We start from the raw sequence: 18,629 nt of genomic DNA, 5'->3' as shown, positions 1-18,629 counted from the left end.
ATATATTATATATTAATAAAGGTTACAAGGAGACGCTGAGAAAGCTGGGGGAGGAATCTTATCAATGTATACAAATACTTGACAGGGAGAATAGAGAGGATATAACCAGTAGTATCCAGTGAAAGGATAAGAGGTGATGGGCATAAATTGAAATACAGTAAATTCCATCTAAACGTAAGAAAGAACTTTTTACTGTGAAGGTGGTCAGCCATTGGAACAAGTTGCCCAGAGAGGTTGTGGAGTCTCTGTCCTTGGAGATATTCAAAACCTGACTGGACAATGTCCTGAGCAACCTGCTCTACCTGACCCTGCTTTGAGCAGAAGGGTTGGATAAGACAATCTCCGGAGGTCCCTTCCAACCTCAACTATCTTGTAATTCTGTTAGTAACTGGCAAGTCTGTAAAGGGCAAGTTCAGAAGACAATCTCCACAGAAAAAAAAAAACTAGTTGTAAACATGCCTTCAAAACATTTTGGGGGTGGGGGGGAATCACTGCATTTCTTTTTTCTATATCAGATATTTCTTCTTTTTTTTTCTTTTTTTTTTTTCTTTATTATCTTAGAAGTTTGCACTCAAACAGACATTTGACTCCTCTGTTCCTTAGTTCTCATTTGAAATTGCAGTCCTGAATTTGTTACAGCGTAACCACGCTGACAGCAACTAACCTTAAGGTCTTGTCTATATTCCAGATGATCACAGGTTATAGATAATTTATTTTCATTTCTGAGGAGCAACAGGATATACATATTCATTTCAACGAAGCAAGACACTAAGGATCTGGTACCCCACATACCAAGTATTTGGATGGCTTCTATGGATGCAAATACTTGAAAGGCGCATACTCTATCCAGACGTAATGCACTTGCAAATATTACGCAGCACTCCGTTTGCCATCTGCATATGATGCAAGCTTACGTCAGACCTCATTTGGGAAGCCCAGCTCCTTCTTACCGGTTCTAGAGACTTACGCATTTCTTTTGAATGGCCCTTAATTAAAACCCAACTGTGTTGGGCAAAAAGAGTAGCTAGCATTTGCAAATTTTTATTACACCAACAGGAATGCTTAGTTAAGTGCTGTATTTCTAGCTCTTTACAAAGAAACCTACATACTCTTGAATGTTCGCTGTACTCTTGCACGACAATGAATCCTCCCCCCCAACAGAAGAAAACCAACACTTCACAAACACTGGCAAAATCTGTCTAAAACACTGCCAGAATCTAGTCTGTCAGGTATTTGCACTACTGCACAAAGATAATGCAGTTATAGAAAATGGAGCTTAACCGAATTCACAAAGTTTTGTTTAAAGATGTGTCCTCTTCAGGGGCGTTTAAAGCATTGGCTTTCATTTTCCACAGATCTACAGAGAAAGTCCTCTCCTAACTTTCAGTCTATTGCCTGTCTTTAATCTGCTACTGTTCGCATACTTATCCTCACTTATCATGAGCTATGCAAAAATGAAAGCCTGACTCCAGCTTCCTAAGGTTATTTCTTACCCATAACAGCCTGCTCTGGAGAAGTGGGTGGAGTGAGTGGCATCCCACAGGTACTAGCAGGATCTTTCACGCTTCCAAGCCCCTGCTGTCCCACATTTATATGGCCTCCAGTATTGGCAGCGTTTTGTGACATGGGGATGTCACTCTGGGAGATGAGAACAAAGGCTGAAGGATACACCATCCTTACACCACCTACAAAGAAATGGAAAAACAAAAGTCTTAAATATACCTGATAATCTTCAGCAGCCCTAGCTACTTCAACTTGTTTTCAATGTCAATTAGACAAAACTTATTATCCGAAATATAAAGAGCTAAGGAATTTCACATACTAGTGTACATCTAATGCTCTGTAACCAGTACAGAGCTGAAACAAGTAGCTTGATACTGTGAATAATAGCATGTGGGATACGGGGAGTACAGAAGCTTGAGGCAAGATAACTAGTCAGATGTTCGAGTGTCAAGAGAGCTACAAGAGAAGATAGGAAAATTATAATGGCTGTTTCTGATTAATTAGTTTTTTTTTTTTAAAATCACATGGAGGAACATAATCCTTCAGGCAGAATACTGAAACTTACCAACAATGACTTCAACTGCCACAGGGAAATCGTTGTCATATCCCAACTCTTCTTCCTCTTTCATGCCTTCTTTTTTCTTCAGCACCATAGGGTAAAAATACTGCCATTCCTCCATCAATTTACGAGTTGCTGGGTCTGACATCTTGTATGACTGGCCCGTGAGTGTACCATTTAAACCATAAGGACTCACCAAAACTGCAAAGTAAGAAACAACAGTCCCTACAGCATGAATATTTCAACTATGCATCAGCCAGTCTCTGCCTCTCTAGCTTGAGTCACTGTTCCATTCGCATGCTGATTTAAGGTTCTGTCTTCAGGGGAAAGCTACTGCAAAATCAGGTAAGGGTGTGAATTTAAAGCTACACTACGCTGCACTAGCTTCCTGTACAGCCATCCTTATGAGCTAAAAATGGACCTTTTTCCAGTTTAATTTAATCATTTCCACAATGAACTAATCTAAGTGTACTGAAACAGCACTCGCTATGGCAAAGGGATGACCATACATGGAAGTAATAGAGGATAGATATTCAACAATAGGGTTTTTAACAGGAACATATGGTACTAGAGACTTCTCAGCATTAAAAAGTATAGAGATAACAACATATGAAGACGACTACAGTCATGACAAATAAGGAAATCTAGTTGCTCAACAACAGGTATTTCCATTCAGACTCAATTTTGCTTTTAGTCATATTTGATTTGAGAGTAATGAATTTAGCTCACTGAAATAAAACCTTCTATGATTTAAGTGTCTGAGCCTCTGTCAAAACTTTACATTTACAAATAAAATGTTTTTCAATAAAACTTCTATAAATTAATGTCTCTATAAATGCTCATTTTATAAGTCTCTGGGTGTTTCTTTACTGTATGTTTAATTTTATAAAGAGTTCTTGCTTTAATTGCCTTGGAGTTATAATTTCAGACTGTAGTAAAGACCATATTGCTCAATGACTCAAATACTCTTAAATTTTTTTGATGCATTGCACCAGAATTGCATCATGAATTTAATAAGCCACTAACTTAATTCTGTAAAACCCTAATTTCTCACACCGGCAAATAAATAGTGACAGATACTTCAAGTTTTTCGTTGTTTCTGATACATTTCCCCCCCCCCTTTTTTTTTAAAAAAAAAACCAAATCAGAACAAAATAGTTGACAATCGAGGAATGAAAAGTACTCGTGAATTAGGTAAGCTTAGTATTTGTATTCACGTAGCATTGAAGTTACAGATTTGAGTCCACTGACCTAGATACCATGTAAGAAAATTGAATCAGTGCACTCACTTTCTTAAACAACAAGTCTTTTCAAACAAAAATGATTAATTTCTTTGTTTTATTTACTATATGCATGTACCTTTAAAAACAATGTTAATGAATAGAAAGCTCTGGAAAATTCCCATACCATTTATGGCCAGCTATAGTGCTGAAGTCCTAGCAACACCTTCCCTTATGTCCACAACTCCCTGAATAGAAATTTAACCCATTTGGAGAGTTACTTAATCTTACTTTATTCATCTCTGAAGATAACATCACCAGGAGCGAAGTCCCTGCCACAGAGAAGTGAGGTTAAGCACACAAAGTTCCAAATCCAGCTCACTTACCTTGGAACGGTGACGGTGAGGACTGGGCCATATGGATATGCTCTTCGTTGATCAGGTAGATTGGCTGGTGTTGAGCAATCTCCACACTTGTGCACACATTGCTTTCCCCATGAAGAAAGAATGTGAAGGCACACGACAAATGTTCGCTGGAAGAGGGGGAAGACAAACGAGAAACAGATTTATTAGCATGTTAATGAACTCATAGGAGGTAGTGATTCCATAGCCTTAGAGGCCAAACCTATATTCTTCTGTTTTGTCACTTGTTGCTACTGAGTACAGGTTCATTGACTGATGAATAACCATATATGACAGAATGACCTGTCACTAGACAGCTATCTGACAATGTTGGCACCCATCTCAAGGAGTTGTTTTCCTACTTGTTTCAATTAATAAGATCATCACAAACAAATGGGATTTTAACCAGGATTCAAGTAGTAAAAATAAGGGTCTTCAGAAAGAAAAAGGAATTTTTCAAAATTCACTCTGCAATGGGTTCTAGCTGAAAAGGAATAAAAAAGGAACAGGAAAGATGTTTGTTTAACATCTCAAGAGAACCTCCATTAAAGAAAATAAAAGCACATGAATATTACAAAAAGTTGAAAATGGTCTAAGATGAACCATGGATTTGCCACTGACGATTAAACTTAATTTGAAATGAATGGTATTTAAAATGTTCCCACTTTATTCTACCCGTAGAATGGCCTCCCATCATAGCTAACTATTTGCTTAAATATTCCTTGCCACAAAGCCACAAGAAAAAGAAAACAAAACACATTTCATGCTTTTTATCATCATTTTAATCAACAAAAAATTTACAGAGCTGAAGTGGTAATTATGCAGTAATTTTTCTGTCCAATACAATAGCTGCACATAGCTTTATAGCTGTTGGCTTTGGCACTGGGCCAGCCATAATGTAACCAGTATTTTAAAGACAGCTCTTAACTACCTTCACCAAAAAGAAATAACACAGGCAACTATAGCAATTTCACTTTAATATTTAAGTCAACCAACTGCTCTACTACTGTCAGCTACTTTTAAACAAAGGCACTGATGGTCTAAAATAGGAAGCTGTTTTAATCTCCCTAAATCTCTGAATGATCCTACACATCATGTAGAACAACTTTTCATCCTGTACTACAAGTTACTCTTCTGTGAGCCTCAAATACTACCACAAAAATCCTGAAGAAAATGGTCAGCTGAGAAAAATCTGGAGAGAGAAGGTTACTTAAATGACAGATAACAACTAAACTTCCTTGGTGCTATCATCCTGTATTCAGTAGTATTTTGTAGCAATCATTTAATTCCATGAAATAAAAGGTTTCATTAGATTTCCATTTTCACAAGGGAAAGAAATTTCACTATCATCAGTGTTGCAGAAGTAAATCGATCATTAATTTACATGGGGGGGGATGGAGGAAACAGGACATGGCACAAAATAGGTCATAAATTCCCGCTATTTCTATCCAGCTATCTTACCCCAAGAAGGAAAAAAAAACCAATTCATGTAAAAAAATTGAACAACGGATTTCTGCACATACAAGAAATACAAAAATAAAAGCAAAGCCCAATTATTTAATCAAAACCCATTAGTTTCCTTACATAGGATGATAGCCCTTATTATAATAAAGGTCTTAATAAATAAAAAAAGATGAGAAATCTGGTCTAAGATCAAGCAGAGACAATCTTTGCAAAGAGTTCAGCATGCAGCAGGTCAGCCTTTCTAAAGCAGAGAGCAAAGCTATCTGTAAAGTAGTCATTTTCAACTTCTGTCTTTAGGACATTACACAGAAATCCTCCTCATTCTGCAAGCTTCCTACAGTGTTTGACTGTGAAAAGTCTTACTTGTCTTCTATTGAACTGAAGACAAAAATAGCCTTCTGGGACCACACAGGGACTCTTTCAAGTCTCTTGCAAAGTGGTCTTGCATGAACAAATCACGTGCAATCTTATGCAACATTCACAACTACCCGTAAGTTGTGACAAAAATAGAAATAGAAAGAAATAGACAAAATCAGAGTTTAAAAGACAAAAGATTCATTTGTTTTTGCAGGGAAGGGAATGCGTGCCAGTAACTTTTTCAACTGCGAATCAGCTAACACCAAAATTAATCATTAAGTTCAAAAAATTAAATAGCCTCGGACTAAAAGTGTGTACAACTAATTACAGGAAAAAAGAGATACAAATACAGTATTAGCCCATTTTACTTTCCTACAAACATGACAGATTAAAGAATAATAGTAATGACTATTACTACTCATGACCAGCAATAAATACTTCATTAGTGAAAGGACCCTTTCTAGCACTGGATCCAAAGTAAATCATGCTCGGCGATAGAAAGAGAACCAACAGATCTCATTCACTCAAGTATTCCTTTTCTTCAGACCACAACTAACAACTCCTTATGGTACCAAGCATCCTCTGCCGAGCAAGCAAGCCTCCAGCCGGCCTGCGCACGTCCAGCATTCAGCTTTCTTTCCTGCTCCCCTCCCTAGGCCTTACGGTGCTTTGCAGGAGAAGAACCAGTTGCATAAATCTTCTGCTCCCTCTGATGCCAGAGTCATTGCTCAGCTTTCAAGACCAAAAATAATAAAGATCAAGGCCTGAGGACTTCCTACATTCCTAATAAGCTTCTGGCAGATTCCGAGCAAAATGTTTACTTTAGTAACAAATACGAATTTTATTTCAAGAAAACAGCGTCAGCGCCCTCTGTGATGTATTCCACTCAGGCCTGTACATCCCAGCCTCCTGACATTCCTGTCTTTAGTACATTTCACACAATTCCTTAAATACCAAGCTGCAGAAATCACTCTCGCTCCAAATAAAATTCAAGTAGAAGAAAACTTACCAAGCTAAAAACAGTGAGCCTTCAGAAGCAGACCGCACTGAGGCTTTACTTTTAATAACGATTTAGCTATAGCTCTACAGTGTACATCAAGACCTACATACTTCAAACCAAAGCTCTAAAATACGTAAATTGTTCAGGTCCTCACTAGAGTCTTCCAACAGTGTTTTATCAACATCCAGTTTTCTTAACAGACCTACTACTCTTTGTGCTAACAAAGGCACCATAAAAAAGCTAAACACAAAATGCAGATCAGACTAGAGTTTCTAAAAACATTCAGCACCATGTTCAGACTGATTTTTTTTATTTTATTTAAATTTATTTCAACCTAGTTAAAAAACCGAAGCTGACAGGCTTTTGAGAATCCACTCTACTATCTCTCCAGGTTTTTAAACTTACTCATTTCTGTACTCTTTCTTATCTCCCTGACATTCAAAATATGAGAAACCAACAGAGAGGCATGTGAAATGGCTTCCAAACTATTTCCCCTACTCTACAAAGTCTGTTGGAATACCTTGAGCTGTCAATTTACACCTGTTCAGAACAAGTACAATAATAAAAATACTACCAATTTTGAACAGCTGCATTATACATTTACTTTGCACGTATTAATGAATTACACAAGGAACAAAACTAGCTTCAGAATCACGGTTTTGAGCCTATACTGCTACCCAGAGGAAAGGAAGAAGGGACAAAGACTCTTTAGGTGAAAGTGTGAAAGCAAGGTGACCATCCTGAGCAAGCCACCAGACATTCCTCACCCTTCTCAGGGGAGTACAACATGCCATGTATTCCCTAGTAGAAGTTCCAAATCATAAACCTGAATCAGACTGAAGCATCGAACGCATTAAAAAAAAATAGTTGGGGGCATTTAAAATTATTTATGCCTTGCGTGCAGTATAAAGTGAAAATGCTTAGCCGTGTACCCATGAACTTAGTATGAAATATACTTCAGATGGATTAATTCAGCTACCTACCATTTAGGGTTTGAGGTTTTTAATTTCTTCCTTTCCGTGTTTTTTTTCAGGCATGCAAACAGTGCCACCAGAGACACTGGTAGCTGCAGCAGTCTTCCATCAGAAAATTTCAACACAAACTTAAGTAAGACCTATTCTTTTCATCCTATTTTATAAAAATTGGAAACATTTTAAAAGAATGCAAGTCTGTAACGGTACTCTTGTCACACTACACAAGAATTGTTGTCTCTTTTTTACAGGTACCTTTTCAGAAACCTTTCATTCCTTTACAGGTGACTGATGGCTGCCTCAGTTAGGATGTTATCTTCCCAAATAGAATATATAGAACATATATAGAATATATGTTATTTCCAACTATAGCTGCGTTAAGGCCGAGGGCTGAAAAATGCTGAGCACTGTGGTCTTGAGCCAGCAGAACACTTGAGCATACGCTTTCAAGAACATTTCCACTATATTCACTGAGAGAGACTTATGTTTAAATAAAAGGCTTCTATTAATAGAAATACAAAGAAAACAAAAAAATAATCACTCCCCAATTACACAGTGACCAATATTCTGTGCGACTTCCCTTAATTTTATTTTGAATCTGTTCTTGGTGTTTAGATCCCTACCTTTTACGAGCAAGGAAATTGATAAGGAAAAGCCCAAAAAAAGAAACAGCAATGTCATATAATCTTTTGTAACAAAAGAAAAAAATGTATGTCCTTCTCCTAAGTATCGCAGGTATTTTTTTTTCCCCCATAACACAGAAAAATCTTCAAATAAAGAGTATTTACATTAATCAAACCTTCAGTTTGGCACCTAATCATCTGCAACTGATAACAACTGTCTTTCAGATGATTCCTCTGGAATCTTCATTATCTTAAATAACCTTTGAGATGCCTAAAAATGTAGCTGAATACCTTGTCAATGTAATATTTAGGACCTCCCATAATCTTTATGAATGCCAATCCCTCAGTCACTATAAATGACTTAAAGAAAATAACATTACATTAAATTTACTTATATATAAAAATCAGATGAGGATTATGAAAACATGACTATGTTTAAACTACACAACGTTGGCAGAGAAAGGAGAACATCTGATGGATTTACATATTTTTTCCATTTGTTAGTAGGTTTATATAAATACCCAATGGGAACTGCGCTAGTCTGCATTCAAACTTTAAAGAGATTATTTCCATACAAATAATCTCAATGAAAAAAATGCCAAGGTATTACAATTCAAAATTGACTTTTGAATGTATGTACTAAATGTACATCTGCATGCAAAGTCAAACTGTACCTCATAACAGATTTCAAAATACATCATTTTGGATGACAAATGTGGAAAAAAATTACTTCAGGAAAATAATAATAATAAAATGCCAATAACAACTACTTTGGGATTTGGGGGGGCACCAAGAAGAATGTACAAAAAAACTTAAAAGAACATCACAGATTTTTTTCCTTATTAGAGGGATATTCCAAAAATAGTTGTATGATATGAACTTAATCATTATTATTTTAATGATTTGAAATCATTCACTGAAAAGCGCTTTTATATTTTGAAAAACACTTGCTGCTGTGCAGCGTAGTTTCTAAGCTAGGTTTCGTCCCAAACACTGCAACCTACTTACGCACCCAGAAAGTGCAATGGGAAACAGATGACAATACTGACACTAAAGGTCACTTAGAAGAACGTGGTGAAAATTTGAGAATCCTGTATTTGTCCTGTTTTTAGAACAATTTCAAGGATGAGAATTTTTTAAATACTTATTTCTCTACAGACGAGCTTGAGCTCGCTTTCCCTGCCACCAGGCAGCAATTGTCCATAAAGCCACTGACTGTGTACAATTAATTATATTTTATGACCAATAAATTGTATTGCTGTTCTAATTCCCCTCAAAATTAATGTTGGGATCTGAAAGCCCTCAACTCACAGTTACCCCAAAATAGCTTTATCTAATCTCAGAAAAGAGGCAGCAGTAAGCCACATGCATTAGGAAAATTGACAGTCCTACCAATGAGACTAATCAGTTGTTTGATGCGGACTATAAAAAAAGAGGGCATGAAAACGCTCTGCACAGATCTGGAACATAAGAGTAAGGGAGAGCATAATAAAGTAAATCCCTTTAAATTAGTCTGAAGCAACAGGACAGTTATTAGCAGGTCACAGTGGTGGTCTGGACAGGAGGTGGCAGCACCTGGACACACCTGCAGTCAGTAACACCCAAACAGGTGAGAGTAAATTAATAGTGCAGTATGAAAAGCACCTCTCTTAAATAATCTGGAAATAAATACCCTCAGTGAAGTCTGAATTTGAACAAGCTCCCACAACAACCACAGACTGAATGTAATGGGAAGAGAGAAGAAAGGCCTCCTGCTTTGATTTTAGAGAAGTCAGACCTTCTGTTCCAATGCATAGTGGCCTATGCATTCTCCTTAAATGAGAGAAGTGATGCATTCTCATAGCGCCCAGATCTCCAGTACATTTCTCTAGGACATATGATGGTCCAAATTAGGAACTACAGGGACCTGCCAGGCAGCTGTGTTAATAGAGAAAGCTTCTTCACATATACCAAGAGAACGAAAGAGCACCTGGAACCGACATTTCATCGATAGCAGCAAATAAAAAAGGCCAGGACACATTTTCTGGCCCTTAAGGGAAATAGCACGTTCATATGGTAAAACCTCTTCATCCCCAAAGGGAGGCATTGTCCACACTGATTTACTGGAAATGGTCCTTGGCTGTGCTACCCCCAGAACCTCTCCTGGGCATTGCTTTGGAAGAGTGCTAGCTGCCACTGCTCAAAGCCAAGTAGGGAGCGTGCAACAGTAAAGCAGTCTGGATAACAGCATGCCAGTTCCTGAGATCATGACCTGTCTGGTCTAATAAGTAGTGTACCTACAGTCTGAGAGGCAAAACATTTATGTGGCATTTCTCATGCTTGCACGTAACCCCTCACATACTCTCTGCCTACCAGATGGACTTCAAATGTTGCCCAAGCTGAAATAAGACAAAGTAAGTTATTCAGAAGGCCAACTTCAGTAGTTCGCAATATATATTCAAGGAACGTGGCATAATTAGTAACAGTTTTTGCAGAAACCACAACTAAACCAGAAAGGAAAGCATTTCCAGACACGAGACAATTCCAGAGTTTTCTGGGTACAACAACCTTGCAACAAATGGTAGGCAGCACAAAGCTGACCACATTTCTGTACTAGGCACAAAACTCACATGGTTGGTTTCTCTATGCCATGGCCTCAGATGCAGGCCCATACTCAAATATGCGAAACAGCAACCTAGAACCTATTTCATGCTCTATAACTCCATATATTAACCACTGGTAATCGAAGACTTGCTGCCCAGCTGCATCCAACATATGCTGTGCATTAGAGCTGGAGAGAGGGTTGTGGCACTGAACTTCAGCAGGAGCTTGTTTGAAGGCCAAGGAAGACCCAGCTGAAACCATGTGTTGCAGCCATTTCACTATGTCATAGGACTTGAAACACCTTTTCTTCATGTGACACACACTTGTTCATCATGAACAAGGGATAATGGATACTGGGAGAAACCTGGTTATGCAGGGAAAACAATCTGGGCAGAAACGGTTACAGTAACAAAGTCACAAATTTTTGTATGGCAGAGAATAAGAATACAGGAGACCAAGTTGCAGATCAAATCATATAGCTTTGGCAATTACTCCTTTTGTCTTTCTTTAGTTGTCTCTTTTTCTCTCTCCCTCCCCCCGCTTCCCTCCTCCCCCAAAAAAGTGGGGGGAAGAGAACATTAGTTCCCAGAACTACCCAGGTCTTTTAATGATTGTATTTTATAAGCCAATATTATAATACATATTCTGCTGGATTTTTTTTTTAAATGTATGAGATGCATGCACAGAAACTTGGTATAAATATTAATTACCTTTAGAGGTTTTCCAGTGGTGGAGTAAAGTACTAAGATAACAGTTTCACAATGCAGCAAGCATTTCGATAACATTATCTAAACACTTTCTGTGTTACAGACTTATTATCTCAACACTTCCTCAGTTGTCACCAACAAAACCTCTTGCCAAGGCTAATATATGCCTCACTATCGAGATTTTCTCCCTGATCCCATCTCTAATAACCTTCTACTCTTTTCTCGGTATAAACGTATGCACAAGATGACCTGCTAGCCTAGAGGGATACTGGAGTTTATACTTCAAATGGATACATCAATCTGCAGCATGACAGGGCTAACAGCAGTATGAACACCTCCAAGAAGTCAAGGGGAAACTGCTGCACATCACATTACCTAAGATTTTGAGGAGTAATTATATTGTAGTCTCTCTATGTACAAGACCTACTTCAAGTCTTTGCTGGAGGAAAGGTCACGTACAACGTACGTAACCTTTAATATGAACACAGTACAAACTGCTCTGCATCTTCTGCACTGGCTGTTTACGATGTCTTAGATTAAGACAGTTCCATGCTTGTTTTTTTTTAATGACCTTAATAAAGATGGACTGGACTATATACAGAACAATGTAACAGGGCTTACACCCTGTAAGTAAATTATACTGTGGCAGTGCTCAAGCTTAGGAGGAGAGAAGTTTTCATTTAGAAGATCACCGAGCTTTTGCCACACGGCTTCTGCAAGGAGAAACATGTTCTACAGTAATAGCCATCTCATTCTTTCCCTGAATCCTGTACCTTTATAGAAATAAGCATATTTTTACAATACATTAAAGCAGCGTTTAATATTTAGTTTGTTTTTTATTAATGGATTATTTAAAATGTTTAAGTAGCTCCTCCAGCGTACTGGCATTGTGAGATTTTCTTCCATGTACAACCGAAGTAGCAGTTTTATTCCTGTGATCCTCAATGAAATACTATCCCATAGTAGGTGAAAATCTCCATAAATATTCACAACAAAAACCTTATTTTTCTCTATTAAATAAGTGTTGCATGTTAAACATGGAAATTTATTGATTTAGTACTAGCTGCATATGTGTATATAATGTGGCTTGACAAAATATGCTGTACTGATCTAAAATTTGCTTCTCATTATTTTTAAGATGAACTGAAGTAATTCCTAGATTGTTGATGGTTACTAAAGAAATAATCCAAAATAACACAACATCCCTGAATAATTAAATTAGGCAGCAGGCTGCCATGACCACTGCTACGTATTTTTTCTTCTCTACATCCAGGGACAAATCCTGCTCTTCGTATCAGTTAATACCAAAGGCAACATGGAGCAAGAAGGAAGGCTGAAAGTCTTCAAGTCTGGATGAAGGATAACGTTTACCCTGGTACCATATATGCGGAAATATGGGACTATGACACATGGCACGAAAAGGTTGGTCAATACATCTGCTAATATAAATATTAACTAGTTAAAATCAGAGTATGGCAATGCAGGTTTTTTTACTTAACACTTCATGACTAGAAGCACAACCCATTCAAAACAACTTTACATGATGCCTGCTCTGCAAATGGGACGTGATTCATCTCTGTAACAGGATGCCACCTGCAGATCAAACTACAGGAATCCAAACAGTACTACTAAATAGGTGAAGATTATGTGCATCTTCCTACTAATACTTAAAACTTATGAGCACTTAAGGCAGTTCAGGTTAGAAAATATACTGTCTGCAGACAAGATTAGATAAACAGAGAAATAGTTACCCTCTACCAGAAATTCAGATCACTGAAAATTTTTAAGTGCTAAATTACAATTTTCTAATAAAATCCAGTTTTACTAAATATAATCAACACCAGATAAAATTGACAAAAAAAAAAGGTCTCATGGATCTATGAAATAAAACTTCTGCAATAAAATCACAACCAACATTCTTCCCTTAGCAGCAGGTAAGTGATGTACTCAGCACTATACCACAACGTATAGCTCGAGGCACTAATGAATGCTATTTTTCTTTTTACATTTGTGTTACACTTCAGAATAGTGCTGATTTAGAACTACAACTATTTTGAATTATTTAAAATGTCAGAATGAAAAAATGATTCTGCAAGTTTGTCATATTCGTTAGGAATATAAATTCACTGTGATAAGACACTGGATCCTGCCCTATTTAGGAAACACAGAAGTTGTTGTGACCATATTTCTATTGTAATACAGGATATAGGCTTTACAATAAAATAGAAAAGCATACCAAAAAAAGAAGCATGAAGGTTATTAAATGTACATTCAGGTTAATGCTGAAACAAAAACACATTTTTCACTGGAAGTTCTGAGCTTCTTCAGATATATGTCCTTAACAAAAATAAGGAACTTGCTCCCATCTGTATTGGTATTATCAGTTATTCTAAAAACAATAGTACCAGCTGGTAATAACTACAAAATTAATTATCATTAACTAAAAAATTGTCAGAATGGATGCAATCTTCCTTGCTTTAGCATACTCAAAATACCAACATCTGGAAAAACTGCATATAAAACTTCTAAAATCACTGCTGTTATCACCCTTCTGACATCTCTCTCTCCTTGTCTGAATCACTGCATTTTCACACAGTGTTTGAAATGGACTCCTTTGGAAAATTCATTTCCATAGAAGATCTAATACTCTTTAAAACAGGAATGCAGCCAGATAAGCACATATATTCAAAGTGACACGTAACTTATTCATGGCAGATGAATAAGTTACATGTTAAGTTACATGTGGTATCTCCAAAATAGCCCTCTTTTTGTGCTGTTAGTCTTCGCGTTTTATTAAATACCATACAGGCATAAAATCACCTCAGAACTGCCATGAGCAGTTGTGCTCTAGAGACCAGGACTGAAAAAAATCCTTTTGAATATTAATAACGTAAAACTCGAGAACAAACCTGACTAGCAGTGATGGAGGTTCGCCAGCCAACTATTCCATTTTTTCAGCCTAAGGCATAAACTGACCTTTTCTTAACAGCTCAGTACTGCAAAGTTTAAACCCTGGGTCTCCTTAAATTTAAGCTTTCCTTGGTAATTTTATCACAGATAATACAACTATCAATTACTTAGTCTCACAAAGTGAGCCGTATTAGAATCATTGACTGGCACGGTTGTACAATGATTATCTGTGGGTCACAGACCCCCATATAGCTGAAGCTTTGGAAAAAGGAGGCTTCCCCTTAACCCCCATAAAGATCCTTTCAGCAGTCATAAAGTGGGTAAAAAGATCATCCTTTCCACTAATATTTGTCTCCTGCTGCTCTAGAATTAGCAGCTGTTGCATGCTGGCAATCGGTGGGCTACTGAAATGTCCAATACCAGGCACCTATTCAGCCGTGCCATCTACGCTCTGCCGGACATCTTAACCATGAAAGCAGAGTCCTCCTGCCCCTCTGGAGAAAGAGGGAAAGGGCAAGGGAAACGTTGAGAGGTTTGACATTTGATACATGACAGGCACTAGCATGTATTGAACAAGTCAGTCTGTAGAGTCTGGATGATGAAAATAAGACAACTTTTTTCACAGTAAGTTAGTGTAGTTTTCAATATTACGCCCTGATTGCACTAGTTGTATGTTAAGTCAAGTTAGTGATGTAATCATGTTCAGCTTATAAACAAAAAGAATACTTAACACACAGGTAGGTAAGAGTATCAAACCATATTTACATTAGGAGCTTCATTTTCATAAATTAATACTACTCTAGGAGTAAAGCCACAAGTCATTATCAGTCCCTTAATAGTCGTGTTAGACGATTCTTTTCTCCTCTGTGTCCTTGTTGCACAGGTTCACTCAAAGCTGCAAATAAGTTTGTCTCCACATCTTCCCTCTGTATTCTACTAGATTCAAAACTGCACATTCTTGAAAAGACTATTAAGACGGGATAATACAGAATTTCTTTTATAACAAAGTATCAAAAATTACCTGAATTCTGTCTTGATGGTTATGTCACAATTAGCTCTGAAAGCTAAAAATTTAAGATGGTTGATAATATGTTTTGCCTTAAAATGGCTTTGATTTCAGTAGCAATTTGTTAGAAATGATTACTCTCAATACCCCTGTAAAACTTGAAAGAATACTGTGAAGTAGATAAGCATTACTGTATGTATTTTTATAGGGCCACTGTATAATGATGTCTGCAAAGTCTGAAATACCACATTATTTGTTTATATAATACGTGTAGCCCTCTTTGTACAAATAACACAGCTCTGAGTTTTTCAGTAACTAACAAAACATTTTCTCAGTGTGGGAACACCTAGTTGAAACAACTACCACAGTACTGTTCAAACAAGGCTAGAGAGACCTAAAAAATTAAAAAATATGAGAACAAAACCAGCTGTCAACCGCTCTACAACAACCCTAAATAGAAGGTAGAAAGTATAAGGGGAAATAATACGTGAACATAAGATGATTCTCAGATTGCTAACAGCATGAGTAAAGAAAGTGAAGCAGATAGTAAGACACTGCCACTTAAACACTCCTGCTTGCATCATGTGTTTACATACAGGGAGGGGTTTTGTGCAGCTTTAAAATTATTTTGTCCAAAATCTTCAAAGATTGTAACATCATTGCACATAAATACTAAAAATGGGGCTCAAAAATAATGAAAACTGAGATCTCATAAAAGAAGAGACAAATGTTTCTTATAATAATAGAACCCAACTTTCTAAAAAGCAGTCATCTTTTTCATTCCTTTTTGACTAATTTAAGAAGCACTGCCATGGTAATATCAATCCATAGTAATTCACAAGTTAACAGACACTACAATTAATTTGCTGTGTCTCAATTTAAATTACTTTTTTGCTTAGTCACAGAGATGCTCTCCAGACACGCACGCAGGCTCTGTCACCACAGTTAAGATACCAGACCACAAATACATAGCATACTTTTGACATTATAAAAACACAAACACAGGATAGCAAATGCCATTCCTCTTCTTAGCAAGGCCTCTGAACACACGTTTATTTTTCCTGTCTGCTAATGTAGGTTAATGCACCCTTCTTCCCTTCACCCCCACGAAAGCTGAATGCTATTATCCAAAGTAGCATTATATTAGATTAAGGCCATTCAAAAAGGATATTCTTGAAAAAATATAGCAAACTGGGAGGGAGAGAAGGGACATAAGCCCATACTTTGTTGTCATTAAGTTCACTGAAGATGAAATTACATTTATCAGTTTCGTTCACAAAGCAAGTACATCAACAGGGGGAAATGCAGTTATTCAGTTTCTTCAACACAGAAAAAAGAATATTATTCTCAAAATCTAAAAGCCATTAATGCAGTTTTGATTTGTGCTTTCAAACAGCTGCTTACCATGGGCACCTCAGGGGAAAAGTGGAAGTAAAAACATATCATGAGTTTTATGTCATAGATTCACACAACCGTAAAAAAATCCAAAGTCATCAGGTATTAAACCCATGTACCCATTTTCCAGTATCAGCCAGTTTTTAGTTTTTCTGGCAGGTAAACTTCAGCATTGGGAGCTCTCCAGTGAAGAAGCAGCCATGCTCTTAGAACATGTAAGCTAGGTAACTTCTGACCGTTTTAGATCAATTTTAAAATGACAACTGGAAACAGGATTTGCAAGTGCTGGAAGACTTGATTCCCCTTTATGTTCATTTCTCCCCCAGAACAAATCTTCTGATACCTTTACATGATTATAAACCTATCATAATAACCCAGTATTTAAATTACAGAACATGAAGAGATATGAATCTGGATGGAGAGCTTTAATATTCCCAGGACTTGCAGCTAAACTCTTAAATTTGGCAGAACAGCACTACTGTAAAATGAATGCCTTTTTTGTCCCATAAAAGAAAGAAACCTCAACTATACCTTGACTGAATTGAAAAACAAAACAAAACAACACACAAAAACCCCCCAAAACCAGAAAGCAAAGCAAAGTATCTAACTCTCTCTACATTTCTTTGTACTGCACACTTACTCAAGTACCAAGGACTAAGTATATGATGTCCTTCACACTTCTATTAAAGAGCCCAAGGTTTAATGACTTACACAGAACGGACCCAAATTTTTAAGAGACCTGAACCCCATTCATTTTACAGTATGGTTTCAGAGAAAATTTGTTATCCTTTGCTGTATTGTCTGTAAAAAAGACTGCAAAAGATGTAAATAGCTACTAATACACATTTAAATTCGTGCTGTAAGCCTGCTACCAGCTGTCCTTTAGGAGGATGGTTGCACAAAATTATTTCACATGTGTCCATTATGCAGTATGATCACAATTAACGGAATAAATTTTATGATTCAAAACAATATTAAGCAACATGTAGAAAACACTAAAACCATGAAAAATGCATTCATTTATTCATTGCCATGCATTTCTGATCTTTCCACTTTCAGAGTACAGTTTAATTGACTAGTTTAGAGATCAATTAATCCCTTTACATTTAAGTCAGTCACTGAATCCTCTCCAAATAATTTAGCTTCTACATGCTGACTCCCATTTCATGTCCCTGGAGAGTGAATGCAGTTGAAACAGGTGGCACACAAATCACATTTAGTAATAGAGAAAGAACCACATTAGCAGGGGTATGAAGTATTAAAAATAAAGACTCATGATTCAGTCAACCATTTTCACTCTCTGTTCTCTAGTGCTGCAGCTCCCAATCATATCCTGAATGTTTTTTTTTTTTTAAATGACAATTGCAGGTCCCAGATAATTATTTTAATTTTTGTTAGTTTCTAGTCCTCATCTACCTACTGCTCCTCTCTTCTCTCAATATAGTTCTGCAGGCTTTTCTCTCTGTCACCTTAGTCTCCTGCTCTTCTATCTTTTGTATTTTTAAGTTAATGCTAAATTGGCCTGAATTAATTCTGGAAGATAATGTCTTGTTTACCCTCTCATTTCTTGATTTGAAAGCCCAAAATTTCAGGTTCTGTAATAACCATCTTATTTCTAGGATTACTCTTCTGTAATGAGGATTTCATTTCCTCTTGCCAAGCACACGTACATAGTTTAACTAATTTAGTCACACTGTATCACTTTATCTCCCTTTACGAAGACCGTAACTTCATTTCTGTATGAGGTACAGGAAAATAATTTGGTATCAAAGATAGGGAGAGCTGGATCTGTCAGCCAAGGAAATCATTACTCAGATGGGTAACAGAGGTATTAGACATCATCCCAAACCAGGAAACTCCAGCAACACAATCTTAAGAGGGAGGAAGAGAGAGAGAAGAAGAGAGAAGAAGAGAGGAGAGGAGAGGAGAG

The 18,629-nt window shown here is 37.0% G+C and overlaps 1 protein-coding gene across 1 annotated transcript in view; it reads right to left on the bottom strand.

Annotated features, from left to right (window-relative positions):
- Positions 1 to 1,493: 1,493 nt before the first annotated feature.
- Positions 1,494 to 18,629, bottom strand: part of LOC104083206 (mediator of RNA polymerase II transcription subunit 13-like) — a gene marked incomplete at both ends in the record, with an annotated part of 51,218 nt that continues 34,082 nt past the window's right edge. Inside the window, 3 exons of the mRNA XM_009586615.1 lie at positions 1,494 to 1,685; positions 2,069 to 2,263; positions 3,669 to 3,814. Of these exons, the coding sequence (XP_009584910.1) occupies positions 1,494 to 1,685; positions 2,069 to 2,263; positions 3,669 to 3,814 (533 nt within the window). The remainder of the gene's footprint in view (positions 1,686 to 2,068; positions 2,264 to 3,668; positions 3,815 to 18,629) is intronic.

Source organism: Fulmarus glacialis, unplaced genomic scaffold (assembly GCF_000690835.1).
Source record: "Fulmarus glacialis isolate BGI_N327 unplaced genomic scaffold, ASM69083v1 scaffold22461, whole genome shotgun sequence".
Classification (NCBI taxonomy): Eukaryota; Metazoa; Chordata; class Aves; order Procellariiformes; family Procellariidae; genus Fulmarus; species Fulmarus glacialis.
This window is presented reverse-complemented; position numbering and strand designations above follow the sequence as displayed.